At 43.2% G+C, this 23,696-nt stretch overlaps 2 protein-coding genes across 3 annotated transcripts in view; one reads left to right on the forward strand and one right to left on the reverse strand.

Annotated features, from left to right (window-relative positions):
• alg3 (ALG3 alpha-1,3- mannosyltransferase) overlaps positions 1-4,974 on the reverse strand; it is a 10,092-nt gene extending 5,118 nt beyond the window's left edge. The window contains exons 1-5 of the mRNA XM_041896716.2: positions 4,661-4,974; positions 2,552-2,651; positions 1,569-1,716; positions 1,215-1,375; positions 890-1,010 (exon numbers count right to left, since the gene is read on the reverse strand). Coding sequence (XP_041752650.1) covers positions 890-1,010; positions 1,215-1,375; positions 1,569-1,716; positions 2,552-2,651; positions 4,661-4,844 — 714 coding nt within the window. The 5' untranslated portion in view covers positions 4,845-4,974. The remainder of the gene's footprint in view (positions 1-889; positions 1,011-1,214; positions 1,376-1,568; positions 1,717-2,551; positions 2,652-4,660) is intronic.
• mul1a (mitochondrial E3 ubiquitin protein ligase 1a) lies at positions 4,092-16,247 on the forward strand. Of its 2 annotated transcripts, none has more exons than XM_041896718.2 (6): positions 4,092-4,191; positions 13,581-13,744; positions 14,073-14,160; positions 14,321-14,441; positions 15,117-15,348; positions 15,574-16,247. In XM_041896718.2, the coding sequence occupies exons 2-6, from the start codon at positions 13,628-13,630 to the stop codon at positions 16,087-16,089; spliced, it is 1,074 nt and encodes a 357-aa protein (XP_041752652.2). In that variant the 5' UTR covers positions 4,092-4,191; positions 13,581-13,627; the 3' UTR covers positions 16,090-16,247. The 2 variants fall into 2 exon arrangements, with proteins under 2 accessions (XP_041752652.2, XP_041752651.2); XM_041896717.2 differs by lacking the exon at positions 4,092-4,191 and adding an exon at positions 5,305-5,435.
• Positions 16,248-23,696: the final 7,449 nt, after the last annotated feature.

Consider the following 23,696-nt stretch of genomic DNA (forward strand, 5'->3'; position numbering starts at 1 on the left):
AAAGAGCTCGATTTTGGTCTCATCTGACCACAACACTTTCACCCAGTTGTCCTCTGAATCATTCAGATGTTCATTGGCAAACTTCAGACGGGCCTGTATATGTGCAGGGGGACCTTGCGGGCGCTGCAGGATTTCAGTCCTTCACAGCGTAGTGTGTTACCAATTGTTTTCTTGGTGACTATGGTCCCAGCTGCCTTGAGATCATTGACAAGATCCTCCCGTGTAGTTCTGGGCTGATTCCTCACCGTTCTCATGATCATTGCAACTCCACGAGGTGAGATCTTGCATGGAGCCCCAGGCCGAGGGAGATTGACAGTTCTTTTGTGTTTCTTCCATTTGCGAATAATCGCACCAACTGTTGTCACCTTCTCACCAAGCTGCTTGGCGATGGTCTTGTAGCCCATTCCAGCCTTGTGTAGGTCTACAATCTTGTCCCTGACATCCTTGGAGAGCTCTTTGGTCTTGGCCATGGTGGAGAGTTTGGAATCTGATTGATTGATTGCTTCTGTGGACAGGTGTCTTTTATACAGGTAACAAGCTGAGATTAGGAGCACTCCCTTTAACAGTGTGCTCCTAATCTCAGCTCGTTACCTGTATAAAAGACACCTGGGAGCCAGAAATCTTTGTGATTGAGAGGGGGGTCAAATACTTATTTCCCTCATTAAAATGCAAATCAATTTATAACATTTTTGGCATGCATTTTTCTGGATTTTTTTGTTGTTATTCTGTCTCTCACTGTTCAAATAAACCTACCATTAAAATTATAGACTGATCATGTCTTTGTCAGTGGGCAAACGTACAAAATCAGCAGGGGATCAAATACTTTTTTCCCTCACTGTATGAGTAAAATCTAAAAGTAGTAGTTAAAGCTGATGAAGGAGATCCAAACCTGGATGGCAGCACAGAGAGAGAGCTTGGGTATGGTCCTCATCAGGCCAAATTCAGACAGCAGCAAGAAGAGGAGGCCCGGGGCGAACAGGAGCACGTTCATCTTCACAGACACTGCTAAACTGTCCACAAAAGAGGTTGAGGAAGTTGTCATTCAGACCACGTGAAAAGGGCTACCACAGTCATAGATGTTGAGTTCAGCAACTAAGTTCTGTCAATCTAAATTAGAGCGCTATTATCATGAAAGGTGTCCCATATTGGCCCGCACACTGAACCAAGTTAAACTGAAATTATCAAAGCTGCGCAGGACCAGGGTTTACACTTGCCTATAGAGCCCACAGCCCAAAGTCCAGCGGCCGTCCAGGAAAAGATTGACGGCCCCAAACAGCATCATCATGGCCACGGGGTCGTTGAAAAGACGCAGGACGAAGATGGAGTGGATCCGGTAAGAGGCACAGCACACAAAGAAGAACACATAAGGAGGAACCTGGAGAGGAGGAGAGTCAAAATTGCAATAAAAAAAAAAAAATTCATGGAACAGATTACAGTATTATAAAAGTGATGAAGTCCAAGTTGCAATAAAAACTAAATATTTGTTGGGTAATGACAACTAGCAAAGTACCAAATAAATATCATAATCTTGCCAAATAGCCTACAAAGGAATAAGTGTTGCATCTCACCTTCTTGGTGCGGTGGTATATCCTGAAGACGAGCAGCAGGGTGAGCAGGTAGAAGACAGCAAACAGGTACTGGGCCAGGCGGATATTCACCCCGTGGTTGGTGATGTAATACAACGCTGTGAAGATGTACACAAACCCTGCTGGGTATCTGGATAGGTAGGTTCAAAAATCAGTTTCAAGACTGTGATCTTGTTCACGTCAAGATGGCTCAAGTAAAAGTGAAAGTCAGCCAGTAAAATACTACTTGAGTAAAAGTCAAAGTATTTGGTTTTAAATATACTTAAGTATCAAAAGTAAATGTAATTGCTAAAATATACTTAAGTATCAAAAGTAAAAATCATTTTAAATTACTTATTAAGAAAACCAGACGGCACGATTTTCTTGTTTTTTTATTTTTTTATTTGCGGATAGCCAGGGGCCCACTCCAACACTCAGACATAATTTACAAACAAAGCATTTGTGTTTAGTGAGCCTGCCAGATCAGAGGCAGTAGGGATGACCAGGGATGTTCTCTTGATAAGTGTGTGAATTGGACCATTTTCCTGTCCTGCTAAGCATTCAAAATGTAACTAGTACTTTTGGGTGTCAGGGAAAATGTATGGAGTAAAAAGTACATTATTTTCTTTAGGAATGTAGTTTAGTGAAGTAAAAGTAAAAGTTGTCCAAAATATAAATAGTAACGTAAAATACAGACACCCCAAAAAACTACTTTAGTTTTTTTACTTAACACCACTGCCGTTTACTCCAAAAGGAAAGCGTTTTACAACGAAAACTAGCATTTCTATTGGACAAATTCTGGTAGGTCCCTCCCGGTTTCGTTTGCTTCCCTTTGCTTCCTAGAGTAAACGGTAAATGGTTTCCGTTGCAAAACGTTTTTTGCAATGGAATCCGACAAATGAATACACCCCTGGGGTTGCCAATACTGGTATTGGAACCTGGTTCCTTAACTTGTAGAGTGCCACATATAGGGTAGTGTAACTTACACCAGAGGGCCTGTGTCTCCTTTGAGCTGGGTGTAGTCATAGGTGCCGTTGATGACTCCCTCTACCTCATCCATATACGCCTTCCAGTCGATCTCTGTGTCTGCAGGAGAAGACGTTCACCAATGAATGACCGGTGGCATTGGCAATAACTTGAAATATACATTCAACAAATGGGGTCAAAGATGTGGATGAAGGTACCTAAAGAATCAAGTGACCGTAAGAACAGGTCAGCAGCAAGTACCAAAGAAAAATTATAATAAACAAGAAAGGGAAACTGCAGCTATACATTAAAACTGAGATATGTTAATTTTTCCATATGTGGTTATACACTTTGGCTAGTTGAAAGGGTCGGAAGCAATTTTTCAACTTCCTTCATTCTCGGGTCGGAAGAAAAGTGCATCTTATAAATGTCTGTGTTGGGTTGCAGGTGGTTCTCCAAAAACCAGAGTATATTTTGAAAGATAGTAAAATCAACTCTCTTTCTGAATATTCTCTGGTTTTTGGACAACCACCTGCAGCTGAACACAGACACTTATAAGATACACTTTTCTTCCGAATCGAGAACGAAGTATCGGCAAGAACAGGTTAGTTAAATTGTTTCCGACCCTTTCTACTTGCTCTCGAGAACCCAAGGCATTCTGCCTTATACCAAGGGTTCTCAGCTATAAGCACCGCTTACCGGTGGTACCATGTGAACTACAATCTTGACACTCTGTTTTAACATTTCGAAACCTAAATAATTAATAATTGCTTGTGATACGGTTTTCAAAAACATATGGAACTTCTTTCATTTCTGCAATAAATATTATTTCTAATTTAAAAAAACATTAACTTACTGTAGCAGGTTTGCACAGTTCCATACGGCTGTGTGCCTCCAGCCGACAAACTACACTTCCGCTACACTTCCTCCCCAGTTACACTAGATAGTGATGTTGCCTAGTATGGATCAAATATGTGGCGCTCTCAAAAGTTGTGGCAAGTTTAAGTTCTGTTGCTAGCACAAGCATGTGTTGTAACTTGTTGTAGTAGTAGGAAACACAACCTGGCATTTTAAAACAACAATGGTAACTAGTTAATTTAACTTTTGACAGTATATGCAGTTTCCCTAGTGAATTCTTTCATAGTAGCTGTTATACCTTGGCTAAAAGAAAGGTAGCCCATTCATAGACACTACCTTTAGCGTCTATGAAGGCATTTTCTGGTCGGGGAGCTTTGTTAATGGCCCCTACGCTCGTTCTGAAGGTTAACATGCATCACTTGTGGTACGGTTTTGGAAACATAAGGAATCTTGCCATCTTTCATATCACAATAGTTTGGGTTAGTGATCCCACACAGCCATATTTCCATGTTACATCGCTCATTTACATTTAAGTCATTTAGCAGACACTCTTATCCAGAGCAACTTACAGTTAGCGAGTGCATACATTTTCATACTGGCCCCCCGTGGGGAACGAACCCACAACCCTGGGGTTGCAAGCGCCATGCTCTACCAACTGAGCTACGGAAGACAGGTGGACGCCACCTGTCCTAATTAGCTATCTAGTGTACTCTGAACACCTGTGTGTAAGCGTAACTGGGGAGGAAGTGTAGTTCGCAACTGGTGGCACACACAGCTTATGGATCAGTGCAGAACTGTTACAGTAAGTGTATTTTGTATTTATTTAAAAGTTTATTTCTTGCCGATATGAAAGGGGCATAGATTTCAAAAACAGTTTCGCAAGTGATTATTATTGACGTTTCTAAACGTTAAAACACAGCTTCGGAATTGTAGTTCAAGTGCAGCCAACTGTGGGCGAAGCAAACTGCTGAAAACCCTACGAATAATAAGGTGTTTCAAGAGTTGAATATTGAGCATGCTAGTAGATACCCATAGGCTTCCAATCATTGCGCTAACACGTGTTAACATTGGCTCGCGAAACTACCACTACCTTTCTTCCTTCCTTCATACTGGACAGAGACATAAAAATGGTATCCATTAGTTCATCTGACTCTGGGGAAATAGATAAAGGGCCTCAAGATGAAGGACCTCGTTGCCAGAATCCCGAAGTATCATTTTAAGGCTAGCTGCATGCTCAAGCTAAACCGCTAGCATTCTAGCAAACTACTTACATGCTACTTTTTGTATGACCCATATGTTTATTCCGATCTCCAGGAACCACAGAACAGAGGCGACCAGTATTGTGTACTCCGCCTTGAATAATATCAAATGTTTCTCCTGCCATAGCGTACGAAGTGTCACCCACACTCGAGACGGTGGACCAGTGGATGACTTCTTCTTCACACCTCCTGCCATTTCGGCCTACGCTAGCTACGTGGAGAAGCCGCAACAGTACAAATGTCTACCCCGTCACATGATTCAGTAAAGCTTCAGCCAGTCATTGGGAGAGTTCGTTTTGCATGACCCAGTGCCGTGGGTGTGAGGAGTTTATAGATTTTAGACCATTCCATTGGTCATTAAAGATGCCACCTGACCAAATTCACATAAATGTTTTTTTATTGATCTGTCATTCTCATTGAAAGCAAGTCTAAGAAGCGGTAGATGTGTTCTATGTGCGCTATTTCTATACTTCCCTTTCTGAAGTTTCGTTTTTACGTCTTTCTACTTTTTGTTTTGTACACCAGCTTCACAGCGGTTTAGATGATACAATACTTGCTTGTTTTGTCACATAAACTGAAATTAGGCAAACTATTCAAATTTTTGCATCCAGGAAATGGCGGAGTGAGTTCTGTATAGTGCATCTTTAAGTGAAATCTCCACTCACCCGGGGAACCGGGCCATTTGCTTCACCCGAAGATGCGTCGCTTCAAGGAAGTGGAACATGTCATGTGACCAAAACGAAAATAGCCCATTCTTCCGGGGATGACAACTTGAGTTTTTTCAAAGGTAAAAATGTACAATACTAATTGATTAAGTCAAGTTTGACCATTTGGCTACAGGGGTAGCAGTACATGTAAAAGTGGATCAACTGAAGGTGATGCTTCTCGTTTGGTGCGACGCAAACAGGGTGGCGAGAGTGGGGAAACAGGAGAGTCATTGTCTGTTCTTTTGAGTTTCGAAGTTGAGTCTTTGCCTGACAAAGTGAAAGTTGGATATATAAGTTATCCTGTGCGAGCTTATGTGCCGAGTACATTACGATGTTACAGGTGTCAAACTTATGGGAATGTGGCAGCAGTATGAAGGAGGGAGATTCCAAGATGTGAGAAGTGTGCAGAAGGGCATAAGACAAAGGAGTGTGAAGCAGTGGGGAAAGTGGTGGTATATGCTAATTGTAGGGGTGGCCATGGGGCTGGGGATCAGACATGTCCAGTGCGAGAGAAGCAGGTTGAGGTTTCCAGGGTAAGAGTAGAGAAGAAATTGTCATTTGCGGAGGCAGTGAAGAAAGTAGAGGAAGAGGGGGGGTGGGGGGGTGATAGTAGGAGATATGTACCAGTACAGTGGGATAGGCCAACAAGCGATATGTTTCAGTAAGATTGGATTTTTAGCGTTTATAGCAATGGTTATTAATTGTACTGCAGGGATGGAACGTAAGTCGAAGAAAATTGAGGTTGTGGTGGCAGCTGCAGAGAGATCTTTGGGTGTGCGAGACTTGACAGCAGAAGAGTTACAGGGAGTGTTAAGTGGTGATGTCCCATCATTTCAGGTTGAGGGCATGAGGTAGGACTGAGTATATTTAAATTGTGGAGAAGGGTGGCGTTAATTATTAGTAATAGTTTTGAATTTGTGAGTGTAGTGTTAGATGGTAGGGTATTTCTTTGCTTTGTTTTATTTTATTTTTCAAGGAAAAGAAAAGGGAGTTGTACTCCAGTCTAGTAGGTGGCGGTAATGCAACAAATTGGATGCCAACCGCCATTAAACCTCATTGAAGAAGAAGAAGAAGACCATTTGGCTGTTGCAAAAGAGTGCACAAATACTCTTGTCATGTTATGGTCTAACCTTTGCGGACATAGGCCACATTTAAGACTAAACAAAGACAAGGTCAATGGCAGGTCTTCCAGCTAAGAAAACATTTGCTAGCTAACTAACCAACTGTAATTATTATTTCTATCCACTCTCAGTGAGCCAGCCGGCAAGCAAGTTGGATGTTTATCGAAGTAGGTATCTGAGATAGCACAATGTCAATGTTCAACGTGATATTTTGTTGAATGTAGTTCTGGGCTGGCTACATATTAGAACTGGCTTTACTGTTTTATTGTACATAATATTTCCGCCATCGTTTCCAATGACTGAAAACAGCTTCTGGACATCAGAACAGTGATCACTAACCTCGATTTGGATGAAGATTTCTACTTCAACTAGTCGGCAGCTGTGGATGAACTGCTCATTCCGGACCAGGCTCTAATCCCCCGGACTCGAAAAAGGAAGAGACGGCGCAAGAGAGGCAAACGAGCGGGCTCCCTGACGAGACTACGTTGGCGAGTAAATAAACCGCCTCTACTCTGTTCTGTTGGCAAACTTACAATCACTAGACAACAAACTAGACGAGCTCCGTTCGAGACTAACCTATCAACTGGAAGAATTGTAATATCCTATGTTTCTCGGAGACGTGGCTGAACAAGGACGTAGATAATATACATCTAGCTGGTTTTTCTATGCATCGTCAAGACCGAACGGCAGCTTCGGGTAAGGTTAATGGGGGAGGTGTGTGTCTCTTTGGTAACAACTGCTGGTGTGTGATCTCTAATGTTAAGGAAGTCTCAAGGTTTTGCTCGCCTGAGTTAGAATACCATTCTATTTACCAAGAGAGTTTTCAACTATATTTTTCATAGCTGTCTATTTACTACCACAAACCGATGCTGGTACTAAGACTGCACTCAACGAGCTGTATAGGGCCGTAAGCAAACAAGAAAATGCACATCGAGGCGGCTCTTCTTCGATGAGGTTTAACAGTGGTTGGCATCCAATAAATGTTGCATTACCACCATCTTCTAGACTGGAGTAGAACTCCCTTATACTTTGCTTTAAAAAATACATAAATAATACTAATACCCTACCATCTAACACTACACTCACAAAACATAAAAAATAATAATGAATACCATGCTCCACTATTTAAATCTATTTAGTCCTACTTCAGGCCAACAGCCTGAAAGGATGGGACACTGCCACTTAACACTCCCTGTAACATTTCAGCATATGACAACTTCTGCACAACTCTAACCCTGGAAACCTCAACCTGCCTCTCTCGCATGGGACATTTCTGATCCCCAGCCCCATGGCCACCCCTACAATTGACACATACCACTACTTTCCCCAATGCTACTCATTCCTTTGTCTCATGCCTCCCTCCTACACACTGCTGCCAGATGCCCATAAGCTTGACACCTGTAACAACGTAATGTATTTGGCACAAAAGCTAGTACAGGATAACTTATACAGTGAGGGAAAAAATTATTTGATCCCCTGCTGATTTTGTACGTTTGCCCACTGACAAAGACATGATCAGTCTATAATTTTAATGGTAGGTTTATTTGAACAGTGAGAGACAGAATAACAACAAAAAAATCCAGAAAAACACATGTAAAAAATGTTATGAATTGATTTGCATTTTAATGAGAGAAATAAGTATTTGACCCTTCTGCAAAACATGACTTAGTTAACCCCTCTGCAAAAAAATACTTAGTACTTGGTGGCAAAACCCTTGTTGGCAATCACAGAGGTCAGACGTTTTTTGTAGTTGGCCACCAGGTTTGCACACATCTCAGGAGGGATTTTGTTCCACTCCTCTTTGCAGATCTTCTCCAAGTCATTAAGGTTTCGAGGCTGAAGTTTACCAACTCGAACCTTCAGCTCCCTCCACAGATTTTCTATGGGATTAAGGTCTGGAGACTGGCTAGGCCACTCCAGGACCTTAATGTGCTTCTTCCTGAGCAACTCCTTTGTTGCCTTGGCTGTGTGTTTTGGGTCATTGTCATGCTGGAATACCCATCCACGACCCATTTAATGCCCCGTCCATCGTCCCTTTGATGCGGTGAAGTTGTCCTGTCCCCTTAGCAGAAAAACACCCCCAAAGCATAATGTTTCCACCTCCATGTTTGACGGTGGGGATGGTGTTCTTGGGGTCATAGGCAGCATTCCTCATCCTCCAAACATGGCGAGTTGAGTTGATGCCAAAGAGCTTGATTTTGGTCTCATCTGACCACAACACTTTCACCCAGTTCTCCTCTGAATCATTCAGATGTTCATTGGCAAACTTCAGATGGGCCTGTATATGTGCTTTCTTGAGCATGGGGACCTTGCGGGCACTGCAGGATTTTAGTTCTTCACAGCGTAGTGTGTTACCAATTGTTTTCTTGGTGACTATGGTCCCAGCTGCCTTGAGATCATTGACAAGATCCGCCCGTGTGTTTCTGGTCTGATTCCTCACCGTTTTCTTGATCATTGCAACTCCACAAGGTGAGATCTTGCATGGAGCCCCAGGCCGAGGGAGATTGACAGTTCTTTTGTGTTTCTTCCATTTGCGAATAATCGCACCAACTGTTGTCATCTTCTCACCAAGCTGCTTGGTGATTTGTCTTGTAGCCTATTCCAGCCATGTGTAGGTCTACAATCGTGTCCCTGACATCCTTGGAGAGCTCTTTGGTCTTGGCCATGGTGGAGAGTTTGGAATCTGATTGATTGATTGCTTCTGTGGACAGGTGTCTTTTATACAGGTAACAAGCTGAGATTAGGAGCACTCCCTTTAAGAGTGTGTTCCTAATCTCAGCTCGTTACCTGTATAAAAGACACCTGGGAGCCAGAAATCTTTCTGATTGAGAGGGGGTCAAATACTTATTTCCCTCATTAAAATGCAAATCAATTTATAACATTTCTGACATGCGTTTTTCTGGATTTTTGTTGTTGTTATTCTGTCTATCATTGTTCAAATAAACCTAACATTAAAATTATAGACTGATCATTTCTTTGTCAGTGGGCAAATGTACAAAAACAGCAGGGGATTAAATACTTTTTTCCCTCACTGTATATCCTAACATCACTTTGTCGGGCAAAGACTCAAGAGAACAGACACTGACTTCTGTTTCTCCACTCACGCCACCCTGTCTGCGTCACACCAAACGACGAGCATCACAAACAGGGAATCTTCCCCTTCAGTTGGTCAGCTTTCACATTTACCGCTACCCCAGTAATCACTCCTTGCAATGGTGTCCTTTTCATGAGAGCAAAACAATTCACATCTCTTACCCCCATTCGTTTAACACGGAGCTCCTGCTCCCCCTGACCAGCAGAAACACAGACAATTATCACAAGACCACTTCTGGTTACCCTCACCGATTCCATAACACCCAACTCTGTTTTCACCCACCCTGAAACCACAAATGGATCAGCCAAAAGGCAAGGGTCCACTTTTCCCCAAAACTTCACTCCTACTGTCACAGACTAATCTTTATCCTGACCCTCGCCTCGGTGCAAGCCTCGGGCTCGGAGAACTTCACCACACCTAACACCTCCGATACTTCGCCTTCATTCTCTTCCATTTATCCTCCTGTCTTCAACTCACTCTGCTTACACTTTCTACCATTCTTCTTTAACAAACCATCTTCCTTTTTTCCGCCATTTTTAACCGACTCAAGCTCACCCTCTTCCTCCCTCTCTCTTAGACCTCCTCTGCCTCTGTTATGATAATACTGCACTTCTCCTGACATACATCTTGTTCTTACCTTGTCAAGGGATGCCATTTAATCGGCTGTCACAATCTCCATACAATCAGCACGAACCCCTCGGGATGTAGCGCTCAACAGCGCATCCCACTTGTAAATCAGCTGCTTCGTCTTGATGTTCTTCTTTATTAATAGCTACCGCAACACTTTTCTATTTCAAACTAGTGCGCTCTCTTCTCCCGGATTCCGACGTGCTCCTTCAACGTCCAAAACACTGCGCCCAGGGTGACAGAATGGACTCTCTTTTCCAGAGGTGGCGCTTCCTAGTGGCCGGTGATTTTAATGCAGGGAAACTGAAATCCGCCTTACCTATTTTTTACCAGCAAGTCACCTGTGCAACTAGAGGTGGAACAACTCTAGATCACCTTTACTCCACACACAGAAACACATACAAAGCTCTCCCTTGCCCTCCATTTGGCAAATGTGACCATAACTCTATCCTTCTGATTCCTCCTGGGGCTGAGCTCCCTGCCATCCAGGACCTCTATACCAGGCGGGGTCAGGGTAAGGCCCTAAAAATGGTCAGACTCCAGCCACCACTGTTCTCTCTGCTACCTCATGGCAAGCGGTTCTGATGCACCAACTCTGGAACCAACAGGACCCTGAACAGCTTCTACCCCCAAGCCATAAGACTGTTAAATAGTTAACCAAATAGCTACCCGGACTATCTGCATTGACCGTTTTTGCACTAACTCTTTTGACTCATCACATACGCTGCTGCTACTGTTTATTGCCTAGTCACATTATCCCTACCTATATGCACATATTTGCCTCGATTACCTCGTACCCCGTGTATATAGCCAAGTTATCATTACTCATTGTCTATTTATTCCTTGTGTTATTATTTCTCTTTCTTTCCTCTGCGTTGTTGGGAAGGGCCCCTAAGTAAGCATTTCACTGTTAGTCTACACCTGTTGTTTACGGAACATGTGACATCAAAATAATTTCACAAATGCCAAATATACACACTACACTGTTTTAACTGCTTTATTACAGTTGCAGCCGACAGTATTTTTCAGTTACAACACATTTCTGGCAGCCGCCTTCCGTTATACACTGGTGTTCGGAGCATGCTAAATAACTAATTAGCACAGGTGGTCGCATCTGTTTTCCGTCCGTCTTCCGCTGTAACATGGAGATATTGCCGTATGGGAACACTAACCCTATAAAGGTGTGTGTTTTTAGAAATTAATTATTGCTGAAATGAAAGATACGTTCCTTTATGTTTTCAAAACCGTACCGCAAGCGATCCGTGTTCACATTCAGACCGAGCGTCGGGGCTCTTAACAAAAGTCCCCTGGGAAGAAGATGCAGTTGAAGTCGGAAGTTTACATACACCTTAGCCAAATACCTTCCACAAGCTTCCCACAATAAGTTGGGTGCATTTTGGCCCGTTTCTCCTGACAGAGCTGGTGTAACTGAGTCAGGTTTGTAGACCTCCTTGCTCGCACACGCTTTTTCAGTTCTGCCCACAAATGTTCTATAGGATTGAGGTCAGGGCTTTGTGATGGCCACTCCAATACATTGACTTTGTTGTCCTTAAGCCATTTTGCCACAACTTCGGAAGTATGCTTGGGGTCATTGTCCATTTAGAAGACCCATTTGCGACCAAGCTTTATCTTCCTGACTGATGTCTTGAGATGTTGCTTCAATATATCCACATAATTTTCCTTCCTCATGATGCCATCAATTTTGTGAAGTGCACCAGTCCCTCCTGCAGCAAAGCACCCCCACAGCATGATGCTGCCATCCCCGTGCTTCACGGTTGGGATGGTGTTCTTCGGCTTGCAAGTGTCCCCCTTTTTCCTCCAAATGTAACGATGGTCATTATGGCCAAACAGTTCTATTTTTGTTTCACCAGACCAGAGGAAATTTCTCCAAAAAGTATGATCTTTGTCCCCATGTGCAGTTGCAAACCGTAATCTGACTTTTTTATGGCAGTTTTGGAGCAGTGGCCTCTTCTTTGCTGAGCGGCCTCTCAGGTTATGTCGATATAGGACTCATTTTATTGTGGATGTAGATACTTTTGTACCTGTTTTCTCCAGCATCTTCACAAGGTCCTTTGCTGTTGTTCTGGGATTGATTTGCACTTTTCGCACCAAAGTATGTTCATCTCTAGGAGTCAGAATGTGTCTCCTTCCTGAGCGGTATGACGGCTGTGTAGTCCCATGGTGTATATACTTGCATACTATTGTTTGACAGATGAACGTGGTACCTTCAGGCATTTGGAAATTGCTCCCAAGGATGAACCAGACTTGTGGAGGTGTACAATTTTATTTCTGAGGTCTTGGCTGATTTCTTTTGATTTTCCCATGATGTCAAGCAAAGAGGCACTGAGTTTGAAGGTAGGCCTTGAAATACATCCACAGGTACACCTCCAATTGACTCAAATGATGTCAATTAGCCTATCAGAAGCTTCTAAAGCCATGACATCATTTTCTGGAATTTTCCAAGCTGTTTAAACGCACAGTCAACTTAGTGTATGTAAACTTCTGACCCACTGGAATTGCGATACAGTGAATTATAAGTGAAATAATCTGTCTGTAAACAATTGTTGGAAAAATTACTTGTGTCATGCACAAAGTAGATGTCCTAACCGACTTGCCAAATCTATAGTTTGTTAACAAGAAATTTGTGGAGTGGTTGAAAAACATAAGTGTATGTAAACTTCCGACTTCAACTGTAGCTTCATCAATAGGCGCCAAAGGTAGTTGGCGTCTATGAATTTGGTATTATCTAGCTAAACCAGTTCTATTTAGCCAAGGAATGTAAAGAGAGTGTTAATCACCTAAAAGTCAATAATGGTATTTGAACCCAAGCACTGTTATCATATGACATCTAGAAAGACAGATGTAGGTACCCCATTCACAAAGGTAGCTATAATGCCACCGACACAGATTGTAAGTAATCAATTAAATGAAACACATTTTCAACTTTGTTGTGCTTGTGGGTGAAGGCACTGAATATGTAAATAGTCATGATTATCTGTGTAATACTATAATTTATTTATTTATTATAGGATTATGATGTATTTGAAATATATGTTCTTAGATTATAACGTTATATAGCCTAACCCAATCAAATGTGAGTAACCCAACATATTTTTGTGAGTCTTTGCATTCTGTGTAGCCTTATCCAGTTTACTGTCAAAGTTCTGAAAATAAATAGCAACCAACGTTCTCTGAGACTGTGCTGTCAAAAGAAAATGATAGACATTTTCAAGCATTTCACTGAAATTTCAAAGAGAATCGTGCAGCTGCAGATTTAATTGCAGCTTGTCTGAGTGACACATGGCCCCCTTGCTTTCATGCTGAAGAACCTCCTTCATATTACATCACGTTTGGCTATATGTCTGTCTGTTTCTGTATTGTAGGCCTGTTACCAGGGAGGTGAGACAGTGTGGAGTGTGTGTTGGGGGGGATGGAGGAGTTTCCAGTGAGGACGGTGGAGGGGCTGTGTCTAGGCACCAGCTTGGCTATGTCAGGCCTCTTCTACTACATCTACAGGAAAAAGAGGAAGACGGTGGACAAGCTCAATGTTAGTAGCCTGCCCTGTATCTATTCCTTCAGACATAGGCCTAGATTAAATCCATATCGCTGAAGATCCACATTACAGCGCGATTGAAATTTAAGGCAACGTTCCCGCATTCACAGAGACTACATTTACGGTAGCCTACATGCTGTATATGTCGTCTCAAACAGAAATGACCTTTACATTTAAATTGCACTGTAACGCGGATTTTCTGCGATATGAATTTAATCTAGCCCGTAGTCTTTACACGTTGTAAACAAAGTACAAACCATGCATTTTTGAGACAGAGATTTTTATAGAAATTACTGACTTTTCTATTTGCTTGTTGTTTCAGGATGCACCACAGTTTACTTTGGATCGGAAACTGGCAGACCTTTTGAATGTGACGCCGGGAAAGTGTCTGCAGTATGTTGTCATTGAAGGTAGGCATATAGTTATCTGTGTGAATGGGAAACATTTCTGATTGTATCGCTATGATCATATTATTATGATATTGAGTAGACCCTGTTCTCTCTCACTTATTGGTGTGATGGGGCAGTTCTTAGTCTAATGAATGTCTCTATCCATGGTGCGTGTGTGTAGGGGCAGTGCAGCCTCTGGGGGAGCCTCTGAGGAGTCTGTTCCAGGAGGGCAGTGTGGGGGTGGTGCAGAAACTCATGCTGAGGGAACATAAGCTGGTGTGGAACAGCCTGTCTCACACCTGGTAGAAACACTCCTGATTGACACTCCAAATGTAATGTGAATGACTAGTATCATCTGTATTACCACTTTGAATTATAAAACTTGAATATGACTAGGACCGTCTGACATCTGATACACAGATATACACCCCCAGTGAAGCTAACATTTGTAAGTTTGGCTCTATACTCCAGTATTTTGGATTTGAATTGAAATGTTTCACATGATGCGACGGTATTTGAAGGTATTTTCATTCATATCTGTTTTACCGTTTAGAAATGAAACCACTTTATGTATCTAGTCCCCCCATTTGAAAACGTTTTTGTTCCATAAGTATTTGGACAAATTCACTTATAGTGTATTAAAGTAGTCAAAAGGTTAGTATTTGGTACCATATTCCTAGCACGCAATGACTACATCAAGCTTGTGACTCAACAAACTTGTTGGATTCATTTGCAGTTTGTTTTGGTTGTGTTTCAGATTATGTTTTGCCCAATAGGAACTAAATGGTGAATAATGTATTTTGTAATTTTGGAGTCACTTTTATTGTAAATAAGAATATAACATGTTTCTGAACACTTCAACATGAATGTGGATGCTACCATGATTATGGATAATCATGAATAAATTGTGAATAATGATGAGTGAGCAAGTTAGAGGAACCCCCCTCCTAACTTTCTCACCCCCCTTTCCTGTGTAGGACGGACAGTGAGCGTGTGCTGCACCAGAGGGTGAACGCGGTGCCCTTCAGCCTGGTGGGGTCAGACCAGGCCAACGTGAGGGTGCTGTGTCCCCTGGAGGCCTCGGGGCTGAAGATGGAGATCATCCATGAGAAGTTCCACCAGGCCAGCTACAGTTTTACTGACATCATCGGACAGTACCTCAGTGGAGAGAAGCCCAAAGGCCAGCTGGAGACTGAGGAGATGCTCAAGGTGAGATTTGGTTTGGTTTGAGGTGATTAATTTTTTATGTAGCCATATCACTGATAGATTACCTCTTACTTATGATAAAAACAGTATCTTCATTCCAAAAATTCCACAATAAGATGCAAAAACGTTCCATTGTGTTTAGGATGAGGGGAGGTGATTATTGCCCCTAAATAGTGAGAGTGTGTTGCTCCATAATCCTGACCATTTTGTGTCTGTCTGTATTTCTAGGTTGGCGCAACTCTGACTGGTGTAGGCGAGCTCATCTTGGACACGGACCGGGTGCTGAAGCTCCGCCCGCCCACTGACGGCTCAGAGTACTTCCTCAGCTCGGCTGACTTTGAGACCCTGCGGCTGGAGCAGGAGGGCCAGGCGGTGGTCTGGCAGGTCCTGGCCTCTGTGTTCGCCCTGGCAGGGGCCGCCGTCCTCTTCTGGGTGGGCCGCCGCTACTACCGCAGCCTGAGAGTCCGCTGGGACCAGGAACGGCTGAGGAGGGAGTTTGAGAGGTTGGGTGCTAGGGGGATGGGGGCAGGGTCTACGGCTGGGGCTACACAAGAGGGGGCTGGGGAGCAGGAGACACCCCTGGAGAACACCTGTGTGATCTGCCTGACCCAGCCGCGTAGCTGTGTGCTGCTGGACTGTGGGCACGTGTGCTGCTGCTACAGCTGCTACCAGGCCTTGCCGCAGCCCACCTGCCCCATATGCCGGCAGGCCATCAAGAGGGTGGTCCCCGTCTACCAGGCCTGACGCCAAGCCTGGGAGTAGAACAGATATCTGTGTTCTCATGGATGGTATATGTATGTATATCCTGGGGTGTTGTTACCTGTACTCTATCCAGGCTCTGTCGCCGCCGGCCGCGACCGGGAGACTCATGGGCGGCGCACAATTGGCCCAGCGTCGTCCAGGGTAGGGGAGGGAATGGCCGGCAGGGATGTAGCTCAGTTGATAGAGCATGGCGTTTGCAACGCCAGGGTTGTGGGTTCGATTCCCACGGGGGGCCAGTATAAAAAAAAAAATGTATTCACTAACTGTAAGTCGCTCTGGATAAGAGCGTCTGCTAAATGACTAAAATGTAAATGTAAATGTAGAAAGACAAGAGCACCAGAAGGACTGAACTCTACTGTGATGTTAACAACAGTCACCCTGAAAATACAGCTTTGGTGGGCCGAGGAGAGGCCTAACACACACTCTAAGCTAGCTAGACAGAGCAGGACGTGCACACAAACACACATTAGTCCCTAAACCCCTCACAATGTCAGAGAGAGAGACCAACTCTTGATACACCAGACAAACCAGCGCTGTACCTATTATACTGTAATAATCACCTGAATGGTTCTTGGCATTCTCTAAACAAATAGGCTAGGTGCAGCTGCTGTATGAACAAAATGTGAATGTGAGGTTTGTGAAAATGTTGAAGCACTTAATACATATGCATTTATGAAGCAAACAGCTGTTTGTTTTTGAAAGTAAATACATGTTTGTATACTGAACAAAAACATAAATGCAACATGTAACAATTTCAACGATTTTACTGAGTTACGGTTTATATATGGAAATCAGTCAATTGAAATAAATAAATTAGGCCCTAATCTATGGATTTCACATGACTGTGCAGGGGCACAGCCATGGGTGGGCCTGGGAGGGCATAGACATACCCACTGGGGAGCAAGGCCCACCCACTGGGGAGCCAGGCTCAGCCAATCAGAATTAGTTTTTTTTCTTCACAAAAGGGCTTTATTACAGACATATTATGTTTTATGTGAAGGTATAACCTGCTTAAACCATCAGTAAACCCCCCCCCTACCCAGTGAAACACTGCTCTTTTTCCAGGAACACGTGTGTTGACAACATCTGTACTCTGAAAAGTTTGCTGTTGTGAGTCAACTATCCTGCTATTTCTGTCATCTCTAACAAGCAGAGGGGAGGAGAGGAATAGATAGTGCCACAACTCTGTAGGCGGCTTTCTAAGGAAACGGAAAAGCCTGAACAAGTAGAGAAACTAACTGGCATGTGTGGGTTGGGTGAGGGGTGAGTGAGGAGCAGGTGGGGGGTTAGAAGGTGACCTAAATCTTCCTGGGGGGAGGGGTCAGTCTGAGAGAATCCTTCACGAGCTCCCCTGGCAGAACAACAGCTGTGGCTCTTGGGGGTAGCTTAGCTACAGCAGGGTCAAACAGAGATTGACAGGGAGACTGACAGGCTGCTGGGAGAAACCCCAACACGTCATGACCGTAAAGACAGACATTTCTTAAGGTTTGCAGTACAGGCTGAACTTACAAGAGTGATCCCTCACCAAACCAGTTTCAAATCAATGCACATTCTACCATGATAAATAATGTGATTAGTAAAGTGGCCACCAGGGGGCCTACTTGCATCTGTTTCATTATACTAACATTAATGACAACTTACCTGCAGCGAGTTTATGATATTGCTGTTCATTATTTGTATTGCTGTTCATAAAATATAATAATATTCAATTTTCCCCTGAACTATGACAATTAATTGAACTATGACAATTTTAACCTGCATGGCACATCAGGTCAGAGCTCCTGATGAGAGTGATTTGGAGGACCTATCAGAATCACCTTTGTTTGCAAGTACAGGAATTTGACTGCAAGTACAGGAATGGTGCTGCCACAATAAACAGAATATACAGACAGACGATAAACAGAATATACAGAAAAAATATATAATTGATAATTTACACAAATCAACATTGTAAGCTAAAAAATTCAAGGTTACTTTCGTAACCCTGTTTCTCTGATAATATGAGTGAGATTTCTCACAATATGATTTGCTGGAAGGCAGATTACTAGAGGAAGGACCAAACGCACAACATCTGTCCTGCCCTTTGGTCAATCCAAAGCATGTCTCTCTTCCTGGTGCTCGGCAAGCAGGAAAATGCAGTGAGACATCTCATTCATAGTATCAGAGAACTGGGGTTATGAAAGTAAGCTTGAGTTCTCTTTCAAATACTTGTTTCGATGTCTCACAATGGGATGTGACCAACTCCCATATCGCAGTCATGCTCTCAGAAGCAAGGGCAGTCCAAACAGTATCACCCCTCAGAGGCTCCGACACTGAGGACAGTATGCGCCAACGAAGGTGCAGTGACATCCAGTCGGTAAAACCTCATAAACCTATGAGGAGTAGCCCAACATGCCGCATGGCAAATATCTTGCAAAGATATAGATGCCTTTGAACAGTGCCTTCATACATTTTTCCTGCGACCTGCCCCGTCTGGAACTGCGCGGAGTAACAGTAACCTACGTTGCTACCATGACAAAGACCAAAGCCGGCGGGAGTACCATTGAGGACAGTGGTATCTCTCTATCACAGCTGAAATATATTTTAAATGAACAAAAAGTGGTGGAGTCAACAAAGAAAAGAATGGACGACCTGACCAGAAGGGTCCAGGACCTGAAAAACAGTTTGCAGTTCTCCCAGGGTCAGCTCGATGAGTTTAAACAGGAGAACGGCAAGATGACAGGAATCTGTAAGTCATTGAGAGAGGACATCAGATCTCTATGTGAATCCATGATAACAATGATGGAGAAATCAAATTATCTCGAGGGACAATCAAGGCAGAACAACATTGTTGTAGACGGAATTGCAGAATCTCCACATGAGACCTGGAGGGAGTCTGAGGACAAAGTGAGGGAAATAATCTTGGAGAAACTGAAGATGGACCACAGGAAGATTGAGGTGGAGCGCGCCCACAGGACTGGAGAATCCACCACCGGCCCAGGTGATAGGCCCAGGCCGATAGTGGTCAAGTTCCTGAGGTTCAAGGACAAGGTAGCTGTTCTGGAAAGAGCCAAGAACTTGAGAGGAATGTACATCTTCCTCAACGAGGACTATCCTGAAGCTGTGCGCCAGAAGAGGAAAGAACTTATCACAGCCATGAAAGCTGCCAGAGCATGTGGGGACATTGCTTACATCTGCTATGACAGGTTCATTGTCCACCCTCCCTCCCAAAAGCCTGGAAGGGATGAGAGCCTATGGGTTCGTAGCTTCAACCCCGCAGCACACACACACACACTTACACACACCAACTGATTAATGGATTGCTGAATGTATATATTTTTCGCTTGCTTTGTTTGCTCTTTTCCATATTATGTCTATCTCTGATAAGCTACCCAGGAAAGGGCTGAAAATAGTCCATATTAATATATGTAGCCTTAGAAATAAGGTTCATGAAATCGATAACTTGCTAACATCAGATAATATTAATATATTAGCCATTTCTGCGACTCACTTAGATAATTCCTTTGATGATATAGCAATACAAGGGTATAACATACAGTTGAAGTCGGAAGTTTACATACACTTAGGTTGGAGTCATTAAAACTCGTTTTTCAACTACTCCACAAATTTCTTCTTAACAAACTATAGTTTTGGCAAGTCGGTGCATGACACAAGTAATATTTCCAACAATTGTTTACAGACAGATTATTTCACTTATAATTCACTGTATCACAATTCTAGTGGGTCAGAAGTTTACATACACTAAGTTGACTGGGCCGTTAAACAGCTTGGAAAAATCCAGAAAATGATGTCATGGCTTTAGAAGCTTCTGATAGGCTAATTTACATATATTTAGTCAATTGGAGGTGTACCTGTGGATGTATTTCAAGGCCTACCTTCAAACTCAGTGCCTCTTTGCTTGACATCATGGGAAAATCAAAAGACATCAGCCAAGACCTCAGAAAAAAAGTTGTAGACCTCCACAAGTCTGGTTCATCCTTGGGAGCAATTTCCAAATGCCTGAAGGTACCACGTTCATCTGTACAAACAATAGTACGCAAGTATAAACACCATGGGACCACGCAGCCGTCATACCGCTCAGGAAGGAGACGCGTTCTGTCTCCTAGAGATGAACGTACTTTGGTGCAAATCAATCCCAGAACAACAGCAAAGGACCTTGTGAAGATGCTTGAGGAAACAGGTACCAAAGTATCTATATCAACAGTAAAACGAGTTCTATATCGACATAACCTGAAAGGCTGCTCAGCAAGGAAGAAGCCACTGCTCCAAAACCGCCATAGAAAAGCCAGACTACGGTTTGCAACTGCACATGGGGACAAAGATCGTACTTTTTGGAGAAATGTCCTCTGGTCTGATGAAACAAAAATAGAACTGTTTGGCCATAATGACCATCGTTATGTTTGGAGGAAGAAGGGGAAGGCTTGCAAGCAGAAGAACACCATCCTAACCGTGAAGCACGGGGGTGGCAGCATCTTGCTGTGGGGGTGCTTTGCTGCAGGAGGGACTGGTGCACTTTACAAAATAGATGGCATCATGAAGAAGGAAAATTATGTGGATATATTGAAGCAACATCTCAAGACATCAGTCAGGAAGTTAAAGCTTGGTCGCAAATGGGTCTTCCAAATGGACAATGACCCCAAGCATACTTCCAAAGTTGTGGCAAAATGGCTTAAGGACAACAAAGTCAAGGTATTGGAGTGGCCATCACAAAGCCCTGACCTCAATCCTGTAGAAAATTTGTAGGCAGAACTGAAAAAACTTGTTTGAGCAAGGAGACTTACAAACCTGTAACACCAGCTCTGTCAGGAGGAATGGGCCAAAATTCACCCAACTTATTGTGGGAAGCTTGAAGAAGGCTACCCGAAATGTTTGACCCAAGTTAAACAATTTAAAGGCAATGCTACCAAATAATAATTTAGTGTATGTAAACTTCTGACCCACTGAGAATGTGATGAAATAAATAAAAGCTGAAATAAATCATTCTCTCTACTATTATTCGGACATTTCACATTCTTAAAATAAAGTGGTGATCCTATCTGACCGAAAACAGGGAAGTTTTACTAGGACTAAATGTCAGGAATTGTGAAAAACTGAGTTTAAATGTATTTGGCTAAGGTGTATGTAAACTTCCGACTTCAACCGTATATAGTAGAGACAGGAATGCTTATGGGGAGGTGTTGCTATATACAGTATATTCAGAGCCATATCCCTGTAATGCTTAGAGAAGATCTAATATCAAGTGTTATTGAAGTGTTGTGGTTGCATGTTCACCTGGCACATCTAAAGCCTTTTCTTTTGGGGTGTTGCTATAGGCCACCAAGTGCTAACAGTCAGTATCTATATAATACAGTGCCTTGCAAAAGTATTCATCCCCCTTGGCGTTCTTCCTATTTTGTTGCATTACAACCTGTAATTTAAATGGATTTTTATTTGGATTTCATGTAATGGACATACACAAAATAAGTGGTGTGTGCATACAGTGAGGGAAAAAAGTATTTGATCCCCTGCTGTTTTTGTACATTTGCCCACTGACAAAGAAATTATCAGTCTATAATTTTAATGGTAGGTTTATTTGAACAGTGACAGAATAACAACAAAAAAATCCAGAAAAACACATGTCAGAAATGTTATAAATTCATTTGCATTTTAATGAGGGAAATAAGTATTTGACCCCCTCTCAATCAGAAAGATTTCTGGCTCCCAGGTGTCTTTTATACAGGTAACGAGCTGAGATTAGGAACAGACTCTTAAAGGGAGTGCTCCTAATCTCAGCTTGTTACCTGTATAAAAGACACCTGTCCACAGAAGCAATCAATCAGATTCCAAACTCTCCACCATGGCCAAGACCAAAGAGCTCTCCAAGGATGTCAGGAACAAGATTGTAGACCTACACAAGGCTGGAATGGGCTACAAGACCATCGCCAAGCAGCTTGGTGAGAAGGTGACAACAGTTGGTGCGATTATTCGCAAATGGAAGAAACACAAAAGAACTGTCAATCTCCCTCGGCCTGGGGCTCCATGCAAGATCTCACCTTGTGGAGTTGCAATGATCATGAGAACGGTGAGGAATCAGCCCAGAACTACACGGGAGGATCTTGTCAATGATCTCAAGGCAGCTGGGACCATAGTCACCAAGAAAACAATTGGTAACACACTACGCCGTGAAGGACTGAAATCCTGCAGCGCCCGTAAGGTCCCCCTGCTCAAGAAAGTTAATATACAGGCCCATCTGAAGTTTGCCAATGAACATCTGAATGATTCAGAGGAGAACTGGATGAAAGTGTTGTGGTCAGATGAGACCAAAATCGAGCTCTTTGGCATCAACTCAACTCGCCGTGTTTGGAGGAGGAGGAATGCTGCCTATGACCCCAAGAACACCATCCCCACCGTCAAGCATGGAGGTGGAAACATTATGCTTTGGGGATATTTTTCTGCTAAGGGGACAGGACAACATCACTGCATCAAAGGGACGATGGATGGGGCCATGTACCGTCAAATCTTGGGTGAGAACCTCCTTCCCTCAGCCAGGGCATTGAAAATGGGTCGTGGATGGGTATTCCAGCATGACAATGACCCAAAACGCACGGCCAATGCAACAAAGGAGTGGCTAAAGAAGAAGCACATTAAGGTCCTGGAGTGGCCTAGCCAATCTCCAGACCTTAAACCCATAGAAAACTTGTGGAGGGAGCTGAAGGTTCGAGTTGCCAAACGTCAGCCTCGAAACCTTAATGACTTGGAGAAGATCTGCAAAGAGGAGTGGGACAAAATCCCTCCTGAGATGTGTACAAACCTGGTGGCCAACTACAAGAAACGTCTGACCTCTGTGATTGCCAACAAGGGTTTTGCCACCAAGTACTAAGTTACTACTGTTTTGCAGAGGGGTCAAATACTTTTTTCCCTCACTGCATGTATTCACCCCCTTTGCTATGAAGCCCCTAAATAAGATCTGGTGCAACCAATTACCTTCAGAAGACACATAATTAGTTAAATAAAGTCCACCTGTGTGCAATCTGTGTCACATGATCGGTCACATGATCTCAGTATATATACACCTGTTCTGAAAGGCCCCAGAATCTGCAACACCACTAAGCAAGGGGCACAACCAAGCAAGCGGCACCATGAAGACCAAGGAGCTTTCCAAACAGGTCAGGGACAAAGATGTGGAGAAGTACCGATCAGGGTTGGGTTATAAAAAAATATCCGAAACTTTGAACATCCCACGGAGCACCATTAAATCCATTTTTAAATATTGAAAGAAAATGGCACCACAACAAACCTGCCAAGAGAGGGCTGCCCACCAAAACTCACGGACCAGGCAAGGAGGGCATTAATCAGAGAGGCAACAAAGAGACCAAAGATAACCCTGAAGGAGCTGCTAAGCGCCACAGTGGAGATTGGAGTGTCTGTCCATAGGACCACTTTAAGCCGTACACTCAACAGAGCTGGGCTTTACGGAAGAGTGGCCAGAAAAAAGCCATTGCTTAAAGACAAAAAGTGTGTGCAAGTGAATAGTTATGCATGCTCAAGTTTTCCGTTTTTTTGTCTTATTTCTTGTTTGTTTCGCAAGAAAAAATAATTTTGATCTTCAA

Source organism: Coregonus clupeaformis, chromosome 14 (assembly GCF_020615455.1).
Source record: "Coregonus clupeaformis isolate EN_2021a chromosome 14, ASM2061545v1, whole genome shotgun sequence".
NCBI lineage: Eukaryota > Metazoa > Chordata > Actinopteri > Salmoniformes > Salmonidae > Coregonus > Coregonus clupeaformis.

Excerpts from the sequence above, each read along its gene's own strand:
- mul1a (XM_041896718.2), top strand. The coding sequence starts at position 13,628 with ATGGAGGAGTTTCCAGTGAGGACGGTGGAGGGGCTGTGTCTAGGCACC. Across the intron at positions 13,745-14,072 it reads AGACGGTGGACAAGCTCAAT|GATGCACCACAGTTTACTTT; the intron begins GTTAGTAGCCTG and ends TTGTTGTTTCAG. Across the intron at positions 14,161-14,320 it reads GCAGTATGTTGTCATTGAAG|GGGCAGTGCAGCCTCTGGGG; the intron begins GTAGGCATATAG and ends GCGTGTGTGTAG.